The sequence below is a fragment of the Camelina sativa genome, chromosome 17 (assembly GCF_030686135.1).
Source record: "Camelina sativa cultivar CO46 ecotype springtype chromosome 17, ASM3068613v1".
Taxonomy (NCBI): Eukaryota; Viridiplantae; Streptophyta; class Magnoliopsida; order Brassicales; family Brassicaceae; genus Camelina; species Camelina sativa.
In genome coordinates, this window is record NC_141896.1 from 14,027,352 (window position 1) to 14,045,312 (window position 17,961).

Here is a 17,961-nt window from a genome sequence, read left to right on the forward strand (position 1 = left end):
GTGCTGAGCTGTTCCGCAAAATTTATTTCGGCACGGAGAATCTTATACCTACCGGTTGGTTAAAGGAGAAGGACGCGGTCATCGACGTTGCTTTCATCGACGCGGTTAAAGGAGAAGTTCTCTTTATAGATCGGTGCCGAGGCACAAAGGACAGGCTACAAAGCAAATTAGATGAATTAAAATGACAGAACTTAATACAAAAGACGAGTTGTGAGCTCGTCGATTCTAACTTTGGACGGGAGAGAGCTTGTACTTGCTATCCGTATTCTTTCCCTTTTCGTGTCCCCCTTTTTTCGAACGATGTACGTCCATATTTATAGGAAACTGTGTCGGTTCGTTGTCCGAAAAGACCAAAATACCTTTCTTTCCATAGAGTTTTATTTGGGCCTTTTTTGGGTCGGACCTTTTGTTGGAATGAGAATCTACCCTTAACAACAACAAATAGAAAACATTTAAAAAAACTACAATTCTAAAATAGTTGAATCAGTCATATGGATTATTATATAACTATATGGATTTAGGTTGGCATATAATTTTAAGCAATCGTGTGAAATTGAAAACGAGTGTACAGAGAGTTTAGGAATAAAACATAATACAGGAAAACCTCTATAGACTAATAAAGTTGGAACTAAGATATTTATTAATTTATCAATATATTGAGATATATGCTTAATTTCATAATCTTAGAAAAAATTCAATGTACAAAAAAAATCTTTCATAAAAGCAATTCTCAATTCAAAAAATAACATTATATTTTTTTGATGCAATATAAACTATTAGAGAATAAATCTAACAATAATACAAAAATGCAAATTGACACACAAAAAAAAAAATCAAGAGTCATATTTATAAAATTATTTTTTGTTATATGTTTATACTTTTAATTTCGAAAATACCAATACATTATTTTGTTTTAGCTTTTGTGAAATGTGTTAGAACGAGACTTTAGTAAAACAGAGGAAATATATTTATAAAATAAAACTTTTGATATAGTATAAGTAACAGGTCTTTCTATTTCTTGATTTAGAATTTTAGACTTCAATGAGATAAGTAATTCAAATTAAGCAATAACGTCGGTGTTTCCGAAAGATAACTCTCCTCAGTCCTCACCTACTCGTTGCTGCTGTGATTAATATTGTCGCAACTCAGAAAAAGGACCAGCACGAATCACGAAGAGAAAAAATGTATGCAAAGAATGATTAGTTGGGAAATCAAAGCATCAAATAGTAAAGACCGCATTAAACTAAAAGAAGCATGAAAAATGTGTCGGTGAGTGGCTGGTTGATTGGGGTCAATTTCAAGAGAAAATTGTGTATGTACACACACACAAATGTACAAGTACTTAATACTCAAGCGTCGAAGAAGAAGAGCACCACCTTACACGTTTTTGTATGTAGAAAATGAAAGATAACGACATCACATCTAACATCTTTACTTGACGACATCTTTGGATTCAAAATTAATTTAACTTAGGAAAACGAGTATTTTAATACTTGGGACAATGATTCTCCCACTCGTTCTTTTGCCGTTGAATTAATGTATATACATCAACTTGACATTATATTGTGTATTATTAAAATTTTATGGTTTAGAGAGTAACGAATAAGATACTCGTATGCATGTACCCGTGCACAATCTTGTGTCAGTCCGGTTGGTAGTGCGGTGCCTTATTTACATTGTTTGGAGATAGCATGTGTTTTGTTCTCTTTGAAAATCATTACAAAAAAGTTGCTTTACTTATGATTGGATTTATATAAGTCAAGAGAAATTTACGTCTTTTTGTTAGAAAGAAAAAAGCAAAACAATGTTTTTTTTTTCTCGAAAGCAATTGATTAGTAATTACCGACAAAACACTCTCTTAATTTGCTGTGAAACACTCTCTTAGCTTGCTGTTAAAAATTGTTAGCAAATCCTGTGTAACTTTACCGAAATTGTTGACCAGATTGCTAAATATAGCTATAGTTAACTACAAGAAAACATCAACATAGCAGTAACTAATTGTTAATTTTTTTTATAGAAATTAGTCGAAATAGATAAAAAAGTTGTCTCTGACCATCAATTTCGACGGTAATGGTTATCAGAATTTTAAATATTTTCTTACAGTTCTGATATTTTTGCTTGCTAGTATGCCTTACTGAATTTAATTGTTATGTTAGTTTGAAGAATATAAGAGATGTTCGTTTTATGACATTTGAAATTTTTGGTTAAATTATATATAAAAACTTTATTTTTATAAGTTGATAACAAATTTTGACAGAGAAATTAATAAATATATCTAGAATAAGCAATTGAATTTAAAGTTAGATATTAGTGTGATATTAAACTTTTTAGCTATGTGGCAAAAGTATATTTTTTTTTTTCACAAAAAGTGTCATTTATACATAATACATACAAATTAAGAAAACCATTTAAATTTCTAGTTTACCCTTTATAAATATATTAAAAAAAATTATTTTTCTAACTAATAAATTCAAACAATAGAGTTTAATTTTTAAAACTACATTGAAAACATAAAATGACACTCTTTTTGTAACTAAAAAAAAGTGGCAAAATGACACTCTTTGTGAAACAGAGAGAATATTATTCTATTGTAAAATTTTTGATAAGATAGTAAAAATATAGGGAAATGATTAAAACAAATTGGTATAATTTATTTTATAGAATTTCTTGTTACATACTTCATCTGTTTTTTTTTTTTTTTTTTCAGCAAAAATGATTTATATTGATGAATGAAAATAATCGTTATACAATGAATTAGAAAGCCATGGTGGAGGTGAAAACAATCCGAATAGAAAGTAGAGAAATTACATCCAAACTTTGCCAGATTATGGGCAGCAGAATTACATGATCTTGGGGAAAAACAAATCTAGTATTAATAAACCGTACAGCCCAACCTTTAATATCTTGAATTATTCCAGCGATAGAAATATCAATCTGTTCATCATTCAATATCTTTGTGAGTGTTTCATTGTCTCCTTCAAATTCAACAGTTGTTAGTCCTCTGATCCAGGTCTGTTGTATCGCGACTAGAAGTGCTTTTGCTTCTGCTTCAAGAGTTGATGATACCCTGTCTGTTCTTGATGCTCTCCATCCTAAAGATACGCCATTGTGGTCTCTAAGTATCCAACCACTTTTGGACTCATTTGTATTATTGTCGAAAGCAGCATCATACTTACATTTTGTGTAAGGTGTCATTGGACGCATCCACATACTCATTGATCTCGCCCTTTGAATGTTATTTTTGTTTGGTGTTTCCTCCAGGAGTCTGAGCCATTCCCGTATATCTGCCTGTGCCCTGAGTATGATTGTTCCCGGTTTATCCTGAATGCCTTCAAATATGAATGTATTTCGACTCTTCCAAATGTGCCATAATTGCCAAAATGGATGATATCTATTGTTTAGGGAATTGGTTTTATCATTGTGATATCCAAGTAAAGCCTCAATGAAGCATTCAACATTTGTGTAATTGATAGCAAAAAGAGAAGTAGGTAAATTTGTTTGTAACCAAATCGATTCAGCAAAAGGACATGAAAAGAGGATATGTTCTATTGTTTCATCTGCTTGAAGGCATCTTGGACAAATTGGGTCCAGGTTAATACCACGGCTCTTCAAACGTGTAAGTGTTGGCAAAGATTGGGATATAACACGCCAAAGGAAATGTTTCAGTTTCGGTAGAATGTTAAGTCTCCATATTTTCTGCTTTAGGATAACTGATCCATGGGGAATTGGTGGAAGTCCATTTGGGTGATTTGGATCATGCATGATTAACCAAAAACCAGAACGTACTGTATAACTGCCCGATTTATTATAGTGCCATATGACTTTGTCTGGATTTGGGGTGCGTGTTAGATAAGTATTGAGGATGTGTTCTTGGTCGTTTTCTTGTATTTCATATCTAATTTTTCCCGTATCCCAAAATTGATAATCTCCATTTTTACATATGAAATCCCCAAGATAAGATTCTGAGTTTGTTATCAAACTATACGCAGGCTTTGGTGGATGAGCTGGAATCACATTATCAATACCTATTCGAATGCTTTTTCCGTCACCAACAGTATAACGGTACCCGAGTTTAATCACTTTTAACCCTTCAAGAATTGAACCCCACCCATATGATTGGTTAGCTCGCTGGCGTGCATCTAGAATATCCTCATCCCTATAATATCTACTTTTATAAACCTTTGCAAACAAAGAGTTTGGGTGCTGTATTAATCGCCATGCTAACTTAGCAAGTAAAGCGTCATTGAATTTTGCTAGATCCTTGAAACCCAATCCACCCTCAGATTTTGGATGCTGAAGACGCTTCCAAGCTATCCATGGAAGTCCTCTGTTTTGATTGCCCTTTTCCCACCATTTTTTGTAAAATGCTATCTATTTCTGATATTATGCCTTGAGGGAGTTTAAAACAAGACATTGAATAAACATGCATTGCTATTGCCACCGTTTTGATAAGTATTTCTTTACCAGCAGGTGAAAGGTGACGTCCTCGCCAAGTAGATGTTCGTTGTTTAACTTTGTCAATGATGTAACGAAACATTTCGATCTTTTGTCTTCCAAACTGTTCTGGGAGGCCAAGATATTTGCCTCCTCCCCCATGATTTGGTATCTGTAAGATTTTCTTCAGCCTGTTCTGTAGTTGTCCTGGTACTCTTGAGCCAAATGTAATGAGTGATTTGTTAGTGTTTATCTTTTGGCCTGAGTAATATTCATAAACCTCAAGGGCCTCTTTTATTGCTTTGCAATTTCTAGCATCGGCTTTGCAAAAGTATAAAGAGTCGTCAGCAAATTGTAAATGAGTAATAGGTGGGACTCCGTTTCCTATTCTCACACCACTTATATCACCATCTTTCACTCTCATATTAATCAAATGACTCATTATATCAGCACAAAGTATGAATAAATAGGGTGATAATGGATCTCCTTGGCGAATTCCTCTTTCAGGAACAACCATTCCATGTGGGATGCCATTGATTAAGATAGAAAAGTTTACAGACCGAACAGAAGCCATGATCCATTGAATCCACTTTTTTGAAAAGCCAAATAGCTGCATTGTTGTTTCTAAAAAATCCCATTCTACCCTATCATAAGCTTTAGTTACATCTGTTTTAATGGCCATATAGTTTTGGGATACTCTTTTTCTTGATTTTAAAGAATGTATAACTTCATGAGCAATCATGATATTGTCAGTGACCAATCTCCCAGGTATGAATGCAGCTTGAGTATCAGAAACAATAGAATCGAGATGCTTTTTAAGCCTATTAACAAGACATTTGGAGATGATCTTGTATAAAACATTGCATAGTGCAATATGTCTATACTCTGAAAGCATTGTAGCATCGGTTGTCTTTGGTATAAGGCATATATTGGTATGATTTATGGATGACTTCATGTAAGCAGTCTCAAAAAAATCTTTTACTTCCTTTGTGATGTCCGGACCTATAATTCCCCAATATTCTTTATAGAACCGAGCTGTAAGACCATCTGGTCCATGAGCTCTATCATCACCAATATAGGAAAGGGCTTCGTATATCTCTTCAGTGGTAAAGTCTTTTGTAAGGTCGGCATTGATATCTGGAGTTACTGTTGCTGGAAAGTCACCGAAGTCAATTGGCGAGACTGGTATTCTGCTTGGTGTGTAAACAGAGGAAAAATATTTTTGTGCGTGTTCACCAATGCTCTGATCGCCACTGTAGACATTGTCATCTACATCTTTGATGAAGGATATTAAGTTTTTGGCATATCGAATTTTGGTACTTGCGTGAAAGTAACCAGTATTTCGATCCCCACAGTGTAGCCATCTCTTTCTGCTCTTAGTGTGCCAATAATACTCTTCATCTTTGTATGCTCTGCTTAGTTCATCTTGAAGTCTAGGTATGTGCCTTCTATGGTACCTATTAGTGCTTTCCATGGCTTTATTAAGCTCCTTTTGATAAAATTCTATCCTCTTTGCCGAGTTGAGATTAGCATCGTGTTTTCTACTGGCCATCATTCTTCTGCAGCAAGTTATTTGGTCGCATATTGAAAAATAACTCTGCTGCTTACACTGGTTCTATCCTTTTTCGACTGATTGAGCAAAATTTTCTATTTCTGTGAGACGTCTATCAAAACGAAAAGGTTTGGTTGTAGTTTGTTGAATTGGATCTATGTTAGTGAGAATAGGTTTGTGATCTGATCCATTAAATTCAAGAAACTCTGCTTCTGCATTTGAGAACAAAGCCCTCCATTCCGAGTTGATCATCACTCGATCCAAACAGCATTTTATGGTATAATTGTGTCTCTCCCCCACCCAGGAGAACCTATCCCCTTTGGCTTTCAAATCATCTAGATCACATGCGGCTATCATGTGGTTGAAACTTCGGAATGTCCACGCATCTCTTGGAGGTCCACCAACTTTCTCTGTGTTTCCTCTTATTTCATTAAAATCGCCTGCAATCATCCAAGGACCTGAACGAGTAGTACCAAGATGTTCAAGATAATCCCAAAAGGAATGGCGTAAACTTGGATTCAGATTACCATAAACACCAGAAAAATAAAAGTCATTATTATTATAGGTAATGTGCGAGTCAATAATATGTTCATCCTGATACAGAGTAGATAACTTTACATCATCAGCCCACATCAAGGCTAAACTACCACTCCAACCACGGGGGGTTCAGTTACAACATTATTATAGCCTAAAACAGAAGCAAAGTTGCAAACTACATTACTAGCGTTTAGAGTTTCACATAAAAACAAGACATGTGGTTTTAAAATTCTACATAAACGTTTTAATCTAGATTATGTCAGCGGCGCACAGATGCCCTGACAGTTCTAGGAGACGACTCTCATGGAGGCTTTGAGGGAACCGGCCCCCTCGCGGCTATGTCCATACAGTTAATGCTTGAAGAAGCTTCCCACTCAACCTTACTCCTCTTAATCTGACACAGGACCGTCAGATCGTCATCAGCTTCACATTGTTGGTAGTAGTACTCAACTTCATCATTCTTGCGCTTTCTCGATATTGGTTGTGTAGCCTCCTCATCAGTAGGTTGCGAACTTTTTCTGTTAAACTTCATCAGTAAGTAGCGGAGTCGCTCTGCAGTGAGTTCCGTGTCTTCAAAGACACTTGGAGAGGAGGAATCGTCAGACTCTATTATTAGAAATTCCTTGTCTTGTGGATCCCTTTGCAATCCCGGGATATAGCCAACAAGGTAGAGGTTTTGAGTGGTAGTTTCTTCACCGTCTGGAAGGTCAGGGAATTGGCCAGGGTGTGGATAATACTCATCCGGGTCAATGTTTTCTGCATCGTCATCATCTCCTGGTGGATTATCATTCGGGGGGTCGTCATTTGGAGGATCATCAAAAGAGAGGGGGCATTCTTTTGCTTCGTGAGTTAAGGCACCACATTTAGAACAAAAGTTCTTAAGCCTTTCATAACGGAACTTGAGAATTGTATTCTCACCGCCAGCAAACTGAAAGTTTCTCATAAAACGCAGAGGCTGGTCGCAATTCCAATTAACACAAATTCTCACGAATTCAACCAGATTTGCAGTTTCATCGAAATCAATCGCCTCTACAGGGCCAATTTTTGAACCGATGTAATCCACCATTGCAGTAGTGAGATATTGGACGAGAATGCCACGCACCTGGATCCAGAATGGAATGAATTTTAGAGTTTCATCTGTTATATTCGGGTACCAACGGTGAACCGACACCATCCATTCGTTAAAAGACCATGGGCCGCGACGGAGTACAAGATTGAGGGTTTCCTCTGATTTGAAGATGAAAAGAACTTTACCCTCGCCCAGAATACGGCCACGGCATTGGTTAGCAAATCCCCAGATTTTTGGCATTTGGCCTAGAATTGCCCTCAGATTCTGCTTTTTTGGATTCAACACTGAGACGATTAGGGAGAATCTGTTTGTGTTGGCAGCGTGGCCACATAGTTCCGGTGGCAATGGGATTGGAGTATCCGCAATACCCAGATCCAGATTCTGAAGATTTTTGCGAAGATTGTCACTCATTTTCGATTGTTTCGTGTACTGGGTTTTCCAATACCAATGGAAATGTGATCGAATCCCATTGATCAAAGGGGTGTATATATAGTGTTTGGACCATGGCGGTTTTTCGTGGCGATTATCAATAGAGAGAATCATGGAAAAGAAACTGTCAACAGATAACTGTAACAGACAACAACCGTCAATCCAAAACCAAAAACTGCTTTTGTTTGTCGGAAAAAGACTCCAATTCGGAGAAGGGGATGGGCGAAGAAGAAGAATTTGGGGATCGCCCATAGAATCGCCCTCAGAGCGAAAAAGCTTCAAAAAAAATCATTAACACATACTTCATCTGTTTCTTATTAATCCATTTTATAGGAAAAACGGTTTATTTTTAAATTATCTATGGATTTTTTAATAGTTATTGATGATGAACTATAAATTTGAAAAAAATAACTAAATATTATTGGTTTAAATTTATAGAAAATTATAAAAGACAAAAAATAATATATTTATAATAAACTTTATAATGTGTTGTGTAGGTGTGAAAAATCTAAAAAATAAATTAATTAGGAACAAAGTGGGTATATTTCATTCTCATCTCAATCAACTTCGAGACAACATGTAGAAACGAATTTATTAGCAAGAAATATTCTGAAAGCCGAAAATAGTTTTGTCATATTTTTTAAAAATTTGATAAATAAAATGCATTTTTGTCAAACAAACAAATTGAATAGAGAAACTATCAAACACGTGAGAGATGATTCACAAAACGATCCAACATACATATTATGGTCCCCATTTTGAAACTTCCGATTTAAATTTCGTATTTGACGGTAGCGTGACAACTTCGAAAAGACTAAACCATAAGACCGATCGAGGTGCATTCACTAGTCGCCACTACCGTATAATAATAAATCGAAACTTTCAATCTCCTTTTGTAGAAAAAACAACAAATACAAAACAAAAATGTGTATACGTGAGCAAATAATACCCATAAATATTACTATTAATGATTGGACAATATTATAAAAAAAAAAAAAAAAAAAAAAGCAAAACGGCAAAAAAAGTGTTTATTAAAGAGTGTAATCGTAGTGGTTATAACGTCAGTGCAGCTTCTTCTTCTTCTTCCTCTTGTTAATCACAACTGGTCAAACTCTGCTTCTCTCTCTATCTCTCTCTTGTTCCTTAATCCAAAAAATTAAAGAAACCATTTTAATCTTCTTCTTTCTTCTTCTTGTTTAATCACAAACCCACCAAACAAACACACACATTCCTAAAAAATCAGATCTTCATTCTCTGATTCCTCTGTTCCTTCTTTGTCGGCTGTTACAAAAAACCCTACCCACTTTTTTTGTTCTCTCCTCCTTAGTATTAATCACAGAACCCTCCTCACTCAAACTTTCACACCATTTCCAAAATGTCTTGTTTCTTAAGTTGTGTCCGTTTCGATATCACAGCCACAACCACAACCACCGACAACAACAAACCCACGGTTACGGAATCTGGTTCTGTCTCCGGTGTGACTTGTTATACCTGGGATGACGTTGAGTCTCTCACTTCCAATTTCTCTAGACTTATTGGCTCAGGTGGCTACAGTAGTATCTACTTGGCTCGTTTGTCTGGCTCTATCAACGCTGCTCTCAAGGTTCATGTTAGTAGCCATCGTCTTTACCAAGTGTTTAGGTCTGAGCTTGAGATTTTGCTTCGTCTTCAACATCCTCACATTGTTAAGCTTCTTGGTTACTTTGACGATTCAGGTTCCTTTCTCTCTTAAATCCGTTATTACCAATTCAATTATGTTTAGCGAATTTAAGGATCGGTCCCTGATTTTGGTTTAGATTCTTTAAATTCTTGGATTTGTTGATTCATCATCAAGATTTGATTAATCAAGAACTGGTCCTATTGAATTATTCACACTCATAAAAGTCAAATACTTTATAACGTACTAAGCTTTAATTAAGCTTTATTCTTGTCTTGTCCTTATATATATAGATTTGTTTCTTTAACCATTTAGTGTTTTTTCACTTTTACCCTAATTTGTTAGCTTTTCATTGTTGCAAATTATTTGTCTTTTAAGTGTGAATCTAATCTTGTTGTTGTTATTGTCTTCCAGAAGAAACTGGTGCACTTTTACTAGAGTACCTTCCTCAAGGTAACCTCCAAGAGAAGCTTAACCGCAACAACAAACAAGTGTTGCCATGGAGAAACCGAACCGCTATAGCGTATCAGGTTGCGCAAGCAATTGAACATATTCATGAGAAATGTAGTCCTCAGATTGTGCACGGCGACATCAAATCCTCCAATATCCTTCTTGACAAACATTTCAACTCCAAGCTATGCGATTTCGGATCAGCAAAGGTCGGGTTCTCGTCGATGGTTCAGCCTTCTAAGACGACGTCAACGATGTCACCACGATCCAAGCAAGTGATGATGATTGGTTCTCCAGGTTACACAGATCCTCACTACTTAAGAACCGGGATTGCTTCGAAGAAGATGGATATGTATGGGTTTGGAGTGGTGGTTCTCGAGTTGGTTTCAGGGAAAGAAGCGGTTAGCTCTGAGAGAGGTGAGATGCTGGTGCACACAGCAGCTCCATTGATCCATGAGATCCTTGATTCGAATGGATATATCGAAGAAGAGAAGATGAGACAGTTCTTGGATCCAAGGTTGTTGTCCAGGGACGCTAGTCTTGATTTAGAAGAGGTTAAGACAATGCTAAGTGTGGCTGCTTTTTGTCTTCGTAGCGCTCCATCGTTGAGACCATCGGCTTCTCAAGTAGTCCAAACGCTTGTCAAGAAGATCCCGTCTTTGTCTTTCCTCGGTTGTGGAAAAGAAGAGTGATAGTAATGTTATATATATATGTAAATAATAAAATTAACCCGTGTGTTTTAAGACGATGAGGTTTAGGTAGTGATTGTTGTGTGTAGGTCTAGTTGTTGGTTTGTCAAAGACACAAAAAGAGGTGAGAAGATTTTGAGTTTTGTTGTATAGGAGAGATTCTGCGAAAACAACCCGAAGAAAAAAGGAGGAGGGTTCAAATGCTTCTGCTTAGTGATGTGTATAGTAAAAAAAAACACAAAACAACAATTCGTGTGGATTGCATTTTGTAAACATAAATGTGTGATGATGATTTGATACAAACGATTGAGAGAATTTGTTTGCCTTCACAAACCGAACCAAATTAGCCAAAAGGCTCGAAACGAACCGAAATTTTGGTAATTTAATTAATTCAGATGCGGTTTATTTGGTGAAACATATCGAAAAAAGGAAGCATGAAATTCGGTAACCGGTTTGGTTAGGAACTACCAGAACAAAATTATTAGTGGTGGGGCATATAAACCGAACAAAATTAGCCGAATGGCTCGAAACGAACCGATGAGTTGGGTAATTTAATTCAGATTCAGTTTATAGAACGAAACATGAAATTTGGTTACCGGTTTGGTTAGGAACCACCAAACCAAAAATTACCATATTTTCTTCAGAATTGTATCCTGAATCTATATTTTAATCGAAAGATTATCTGAAATAAACTAAATTTAAGCAAATTTTTTGAAAACGTTGATAATAATAAACCAAAATTGAACTTACTTTTTGGTTCCAATTGGCAATGGAACCGATATTTGTCCAAAAATTAACCAAACCAATTTGACTTTTTAAAAACCGAATAAACCGAAGCCGTAAGAAGTAAAAACGCTGAGCTTTGATTCATTTTTATACTCTTCGACTGACGAGACCCACACTCGGCGAAGCAATGTCGTCTTTTGCGCTAACGTTGTTACCTTCTCCGTCTCTGGTGTCGGTGAGGAGCACTAAACTCGGGCGAAGTGTCAGTAACGGTAGCCGGAATTGGTCGGGACTCACTAAATTGTCGGAGAAATCGAAGAGCAGACGAAATTGTGGTCTCTGCTGCAAGGCGGAGCTGTCAGAGCTAGCTCCAGTCGCCTCTGCTGCTTATGGTGTTCTTCTTCTAGGAGGCGGTCTCTTCGCCTGTAAGTTACTGATCTCATGATTTCTGACGTTTTAGTTGGACTTCGTTTTTGGGCTCAATTCCACTAAAAATTTTGAACTTTTTGTTCCTCAAAATTGAAGATAGCAAATCTGGAAGCAAAGGTTCCCTCTTTGGTGGTTTGACCGGTTCTGTTCTTATGGCATCTGTAAGATCTCTCTCTCTCTCTCTCTCTCTCTCTTTGTTTGTTTGTTTCTAGTTGCTGCATAGTCTGTTTAATCTGAACTTGTCCTTTGAGGAAGCTAGCGAGGAATTAAGTGCACTAATGAAGCTAGTTTTGTTTTAAGTTCATTGAGAAAATGGTGTTTTCGTGTCTTTAGAGGGAGGAGGCTTAAGAAACTATCTAAATCTTAACAGTTGATCTGTCATAATCTTCAGATGATGTAGCATACCCCCTGTTCCTTTAAACTATATATAATTGACTCTTATATGCCTTTTTACCTTGTAAAATGAGACCCCCTCTTGGTCAGTAATATTTTTGAAGGTCTGATCAACCTTAATAAATTCGGAAGCTTGTCTGATCAACCCCTGTTTGTTTTCTATGTTAGCTGGTGTATTGTATCTTCTTGATTGTGTTCCTCCAAAGTTTGTCTTATACAAAAACCTTTGTTTCTCATTTGTGCTCTACGTTTCGGTTTTATGATCAATGACTGCATAACTGAAAGGATCCACATCTTCTTGTTCAACTGTTTATACGGTTACAAACTTGTTAACTTAGGCTTCCAATATAGGCCTACTTCCTTACTAAATCACCAGAGACAAGAGTTCTTGGTGACACCATAGGACTTGGCGCTGCCTTCCTCTTTGCTTCTGTCTTTGGTAAGCTCCTCTTAAGAAGATGTGCTTTGATGTTTGCATATATTTCAAATGTGCAACAGACCTCTTCTCATCGCATGGGATTTTTCTGTTCTTTCTACAACTTTCTTGCAGGATTTCGTTTAGCATCTTCCCGGAAACCAGTCCCAGCGGGACCGTTACTACTCCTTTCCATCGGCATGTTGTCCTTCTTTGTAATGGCGTATATGCACGACAGTTTACCTCCTATATACGTACCTGATCCGTTACCTTTACCTTAGCCTAGATGAGAGCATTTGGCTTATAACCTGAGAGGAAAGCTCTCAAAAGTATGAATCAAAAACAGTTTTGCTTTCCCCACCACGCCAATAAATTGCAAAGCTGTGTGAGGCTAATGTGGAGAGAATAATGTTTGTTTCAGATGCATCTCCATTCAAGAATTTGTTAAGTGACTTTGTTTGATGTTGAAATGATCCAAATATAAAGTTTGATGTTGAATGATCCTACAGAGAAAGTTATAATATTTTGTGGACCATACTATTGAGAATCGTTGGGTCCTAAATAGCTTCCCTTACACCTTAGAAGCACATTTTTTTTATGAACTCCATCTGAAAGTGATGTACCATACGCTTTGTTTGATCTAAGAACTACAACTTTTCGTGACTTTTAAAACCAGCTAGCTTCTGGAGTCTATCAGAATCTATTGTAGCGCAAATAAATTTGACTAATTACGGTTACTATTATATAGTATTGAGTTCGTGTGTTCTTAAGTAGCAGTAATCTCTTGAGCTGTGGGAGTATCGTCATAGACCAGTTCCTCAACTGGATTCATCTCAGCCCACGTAGCTGCATCTGCATATCCCAGCTCAAACAATTTTTCTAACACCTCATCCTCTGCTGGCTCCAGTGCCCAATTCAATAGCTAAGTATCAGGAAAACCAAGATTAACACACTTACTCTCAAAAGAGAAAGATAATAATCTCATTAGAGATTTAGAAGAAAGTGAGCACTTACTTGTCTAGCTGTTGCCCTGTTTAAAGGGTTGCAATCTGGGCAGATCTCAATACCCTTTAGTTTGAAATTACTCGCGGAAAAAGCACAAACTCGAACCTGTGAAAGATTGATGCAGAAAGTTCAATAAGCTCTATGGAACATCTACAGAAGTCAAATGGATTGAACATATAAAAGGGCTTCCAATATTTGGAAAAGGCCACACACATTATTTAGCAGCTCAAAGATACGCAATGAACAGCTGACAAGCAGGCGCCTAAGAAAGAGAAAATGAGAACAAAACAACACAACAATCATGTACATACTGTTTTAGCAGCAGCTGTTGGTGGCATAAACAATGTCAAGCCTCCATCAACACAAACTCGATTACGGAACATCGTTGCAGGTCTGGGTGCAAGATATCTGCATTCGTTTTTAATTCTGGTTGTTAAAGTTTTTGTTCTCCAGAAAAAAATCTCAAAGTTTCAAAAGCAAAAAAGAGTGATATTTTACCCTGGAATAAAAGAAGATGTGAAAATTGCATTTATGAGGTCGCTCTTGGAGTCGAACTGATCCACTAGTAAACCTCTAGGTCTCCAAAACACCTGTGTGATGGCAACTACAATACAGTCGAATGATAAACAACGTCAGACCCGAAGACAAGTCAGGCATGAAAAATACAAATTGAAAGAATGAAAAGTTGTTCCTCACCTCGAATTCTCCCGTTGGACCTAATGTGAATATCATCTGGCAGTAACCTCTCCATTGAGTCTCTAAGGACAGCCTAAAACCATAGGAACTTGTATGACAATATATTCTAAAGCAAGGTAGATGATTTGATTGATATACAAAAGAGCAGCAACACCTAGGGAACTTATACAACTCCATGGCTCTAAACATATGTACTGAGAAAGAAGGCTCATTACCCCAAGACGGAACGCAGTGCCATTGCGTCGACAATCATCAGCAAGCTCCTTAGTAGCGTCAAGAGCTTCTCGCATAGAGGCTCCTGAAGTTATAACAGCACAGACTATAGCACCAGCAGAAGATCCTGCTAAAGGAGTAGTTTCCTAAATCAAACACACAACAAAACAAAAATCAAGTTCTTTCCTCAAATCATAATGGTTTATAGTAATAAAACACAATCAATTCATGAGAAGAATAAAAATGAAGCACCTTGATGTAACCCTTTTCAATTAACAACTGAGCAACGCCAAGATGATAAGGAAACAAAAGACCAGCAGCAGAGAAACTAAAACCAGGACTTGTAATGACTCTCCTCTCTTTCTCCGCTTCTACATCCTTAATCCTTTGTTCCCATATCACCGCTGGCTCAATCTCATCCTCAATCACACTACCTATTCTATCTCCATCATCAACCGTCGGCGTCTTCTGCTTAGAAGACTTCAATAGTCTCGACGCAATTCCGATGAAAAGCTCACCGGTGGCAACAGCGAATGATCTCTTCTTCTCGGAATCTGTGGAAAAGTTTTGATTTTGGGGAGACCCATTAGAAGAGGAAGAACAGCATGATAACCTAAAGGCGAAAGTTCTCGAAGAAAGGTTGAAGCTTTTTCTTGCACGGAGAGAGATGAATGGAGCGGAACGGAGAGACATCGCCATGGAATTAATGGGGGGGGTTAAGCTTTGATTTTTGGAATTTTTTACGAAAAAAGTTAGGGATTTTGAATCAATCACACGATCATCGCAGCACACAAAACACTCATGAGGGATGTGACTCTGTTTGGTTTCGTGGCGAAATTAGTTTGGTGAAGTTGGAGAGGAAACACACTTAAACGATATACAACAAAAAGAAAACTTTGTAGGTCTCCCCAAGGAAGCAACGTTTGGCGAAAGACTCTGTTCAATCCAACTCTGTAATCTAGTTTCTCTGTTTTAGGAGAAAATCTAGGAAGGGCTGATTTAGGAAGGTCAAAAGAGTAAAAGCATGATTCTGTTTCTGTTTCTGTTTCAACCATACCAAAAGTGTAATTAAAGTACCAAAATTAGTCATGCCGGTCCTATCGTATCGACCAACTACTTTTTATGGATCCAACAAGAAATGTTGGCTTTAAAAGTTCAATTATCTGACAGGATTTTGGACGGCATCACGAACGAATGAAGTAATAGTCGAGCCTCCATGTAAGAGTGGAATATGAGATTGACGACGCTTAGGCAAGCTGCACCGACCTCGTTGCAACAAATGATATGTATAGTTGGTATTAATGTGTCGGCCAACTTTGCAAGAAGGGAGCAAATCCATCAAGTTGGTTTGACATTGGCAACGAAATAATACTGGTTGGATTTCGGTGGGAAAAAACAACATGTTGCTTCTTTTAGGACCATAAGACTATGGCCATCGGTGGTTACTCACACCAATACTCTTAGTAAAATAATAATAAAAAGAAGAGAGAGAAGGAAAAATAAGGAGAATCGATTCTTGCCATAATACTTTGAGAAACGGTTCTTTAAAGAAATGAGACAGGTGTCCTTTTTTGAGTGGAACATATACTAAAAAATAAATAAATAAAGAAAATCTATAATAAAAATAATTTTTTTTTAGTTTTTAGAGAAACATTAATCGTTGCTCGACTAAAGATGTATTGGCATGTCCAATATATTAAAGTATATATATGATATATTGTTATAGGGTTGCTACGTTCAAGGATATGAGATGCCAATCATGTATAAATGTATAATAGCACTTAATTTCTCCTTTTATTGTAGCTCCACCGTAATAAAGTCTATCTTGTGGGTTAGCAAAAGCTAGTTGACAATAGTCACGTTAGCTGCCAATAACAGTGTCATATTCGATTAGATCATGAAGTGCTCTCTCCATGGATAAGTGTGAGCTTTTAGTGAAGGCGTCATAGGTTTTCAAAGTTGTTTTGGCTTTAACCATCTTGGCCTTTGTGAGAAGATCGATGGTCGTGTTGCATGAGGTAAAGTCCTCCGGTGGAATATGTGACTTCGATGCTAAGAAAAGGTTGATATCGCCTAAATCTTTGACTAAGAAATGTTATGCAAGACAAGTGAAAAATTGTTAAGCAATTTTGTCACTCTTTCTAGTCAAAATTGTTAAGCAATTTGACTAAATCTTTGACTTCGATGCTTTTTTTTAATCTTATGTATTTTTTAAAATTCTTATTTGGGTTAATTTTTTTTTCTTATAGAATTTTAGTTCATAAAAAGTAATAATATACATGATAATAAATTTAAGACATTATTCGTGAACTAAAATGAATAAAGACAAGATGTGTCGGACAAAGTTTGAACAAATATGAGTTCGTGACTTGTAAAATCAAGTACTCTTTCACTAGTATGGTTTTCGTCAACATTATTGACAAACTCGGCTGGTAGATATCTTGCAAGACATTATATAGTAATATGGACTGCTTATCCTCTGCATTATGCGTTTGAAAATTGAAATATATAACCACCACTTCTTATACTATTCAACAATTAACTTTTATTGTTTAATAAGTTATTTAGAAGTTGATAAAGAAAAAAGTAAATAAATCCTACTATATTAATTGGGAAGTACAAATATAAAACTAACCTTAAAATGGGTAAAAAATTACATTCAATTGCCATTAGAAAATTTTAATTAAGCTTAATTAATTAATTAAATAAATATAATTAATTTTTTTTTAAAAACACTCACAGATAAAATATAAAAAAATCTAGAAAAATATATTTTCTCTCTCTAATAAATTATGGACGAAATTACTAAATATTTTTAAAAAAAAATAAATAAACCAATCAGAATTTTAAAAACTAAGATTTTATATCCAAATATACAATATAATTTGTTTTTAATAACTAAATTTCGAAAATTTTGTTAAAATTTCAAAATATGATTCTCCTATCATCTTTATTTTATTTTATTTACAAATTGTTTAGAATTTTTATATAATATTTATGATTAATAAAGTACATAATTTTTTCTGCATTTGTTGTGATTTGAATTTTTAAAAAACGAAAATATATTAATTAATCTATGAAAAATGTATGTTTTAATTTCTACATTGGCGGGATGGTAAAACTAAATTTATATAGATGATATTAATAATTTTTATTTGCTCACAATTATAATATTAAAATTACTACTTTATATTTCACAAAATAATGAATCAAATACAAGAAACAAACAATATAAAACTGTAATATAAGTTAATAAAAAAATAAACT

At 35.8% G+C, this 17,961-nt stretch overlaps 5 protein-coding genes across 6 annotated transcripts; 2 read left to right on the top strand and 3 right to left on the bottom strand.

Moving 5' to 3' along the window:
- Nucleotides 1-2,754: 2,754 nt before the first annotated feature.
- Nucleotides 2,755-5,986, bottom strand: LOC147923693 (uncharacterized). The gene is made up of 2 exons (XM_087496521.1): nucleotides 4,424-5,986; nucleotides 2,755-4,341 (listed from the first exon to the last, which is right to left on the bottom strand). Exons 1-2 carry the CDS (start codon nucleotides 5,984-5,986, stop codon nucleotides 2,755-2,757), a joined length of 3,150 nt encoding a protein of 1,049 aa, XP_087352647.1.
- A 63-nt stretch (nucleotides 5,987-6,049) lies between these two features.
- On the bottom strand, nucleotides 6,050-6,619 carry LOC147923694 (uncharacterized). Its single transcript, XM_087496522.1, has one exon. The coding sequence runs from the start codon at nucleotides 6,617-6,619 to the stop codon at nucleotides 6,050-6,052; it is 570 nt and encodes a 189-aa protein (XP_087352648.1).
- Nucleotides 6,620-8,895: 2,276 nt separating this feature from the next.
- On the top strand, nucleotides 8,896-11,150 carry LOC147923695 (putative receptor-like protein kinase At1g33260). Its single transcript, XM_087496099.1, has 2 exons — nucleotides 8,896-9,736; nucleotides 10,093-11,150. Exons 1-2 carry the CDS (start codon nucleotides 9,397-9,399, stop codon nucleotides 10,818-10,820), a joined length of 1,068 nt encoding a protein of 355 aa, XP_087352225.1. The 5' UTR covers nucleotides 8,896-9,396; the 3' UTR covers nucleotides 10,821-11,150.
- Nucleotides 11,151-11,626: 476 nt separating this feature from the next.
- LOC104757686 (protein FATTY ACID EXPORT 4, chloroplastic) lies at nucleotides 11,627-13,315 on the top strand. Of its 2 annotated transcripts, none has more exons than XM_010480442.3 (4): nucleotides 11,627-11,968; nucleotides 12,069-12,133; nucleotides 12,717-12,804; nucleotides 12,916-13,315. In XM_010480442.3, exons 1-4 carry the CDS (start codon nucleotides 11,731-11,733, stop codon nucleotides 13,059-13,061), a joined length of 537 nt encoding a protein of 178 aa, XP_010478744.3. In that variant the 5' UTR covers nucleotides 11,627-11,730; the 3' UTR covers nucleotides 13,062-13,315. The 2 variants fall into 2 exon arrangements, 1 of the variants encoding a protein (XP_010478744.3); XR_015587219.1 differs by having other exon boundaries at nucleotides 11,681-11,968; nucleotides 12,704-12,804.
- Nucleotides 12,915-15,862, bottom strand: LOC104757687 (uncharacterized). The gene is made up of 7 exons (XM_010480443.2): nucleotides 14,947-15,862; nucleotides 14,697-14,840; nucleotides 14,482-14,554; nucleotides 14,284-14,389; nucleotides 14,097-14,193; nucleotides 13,795-13,890; nucleotides 12,915-13,702 (listed from the first exon to the last, which is right to left on the bottom strand). Exons 1-7 carry the CDS (start codon nucleotides 15,391-15,393, stop codon nucleotides 13,547-13,549), a joined length of 1,119 nt encoding a protein of 372 aa, XP_010478745.1. The 5' UTR covers nucleotides 15,394-15,862; the 3' UTR covers nucleotides 12,915-13,546.
- Nucleotides 15,863-17,961: the final 2,099 nt, after the last annotated feature.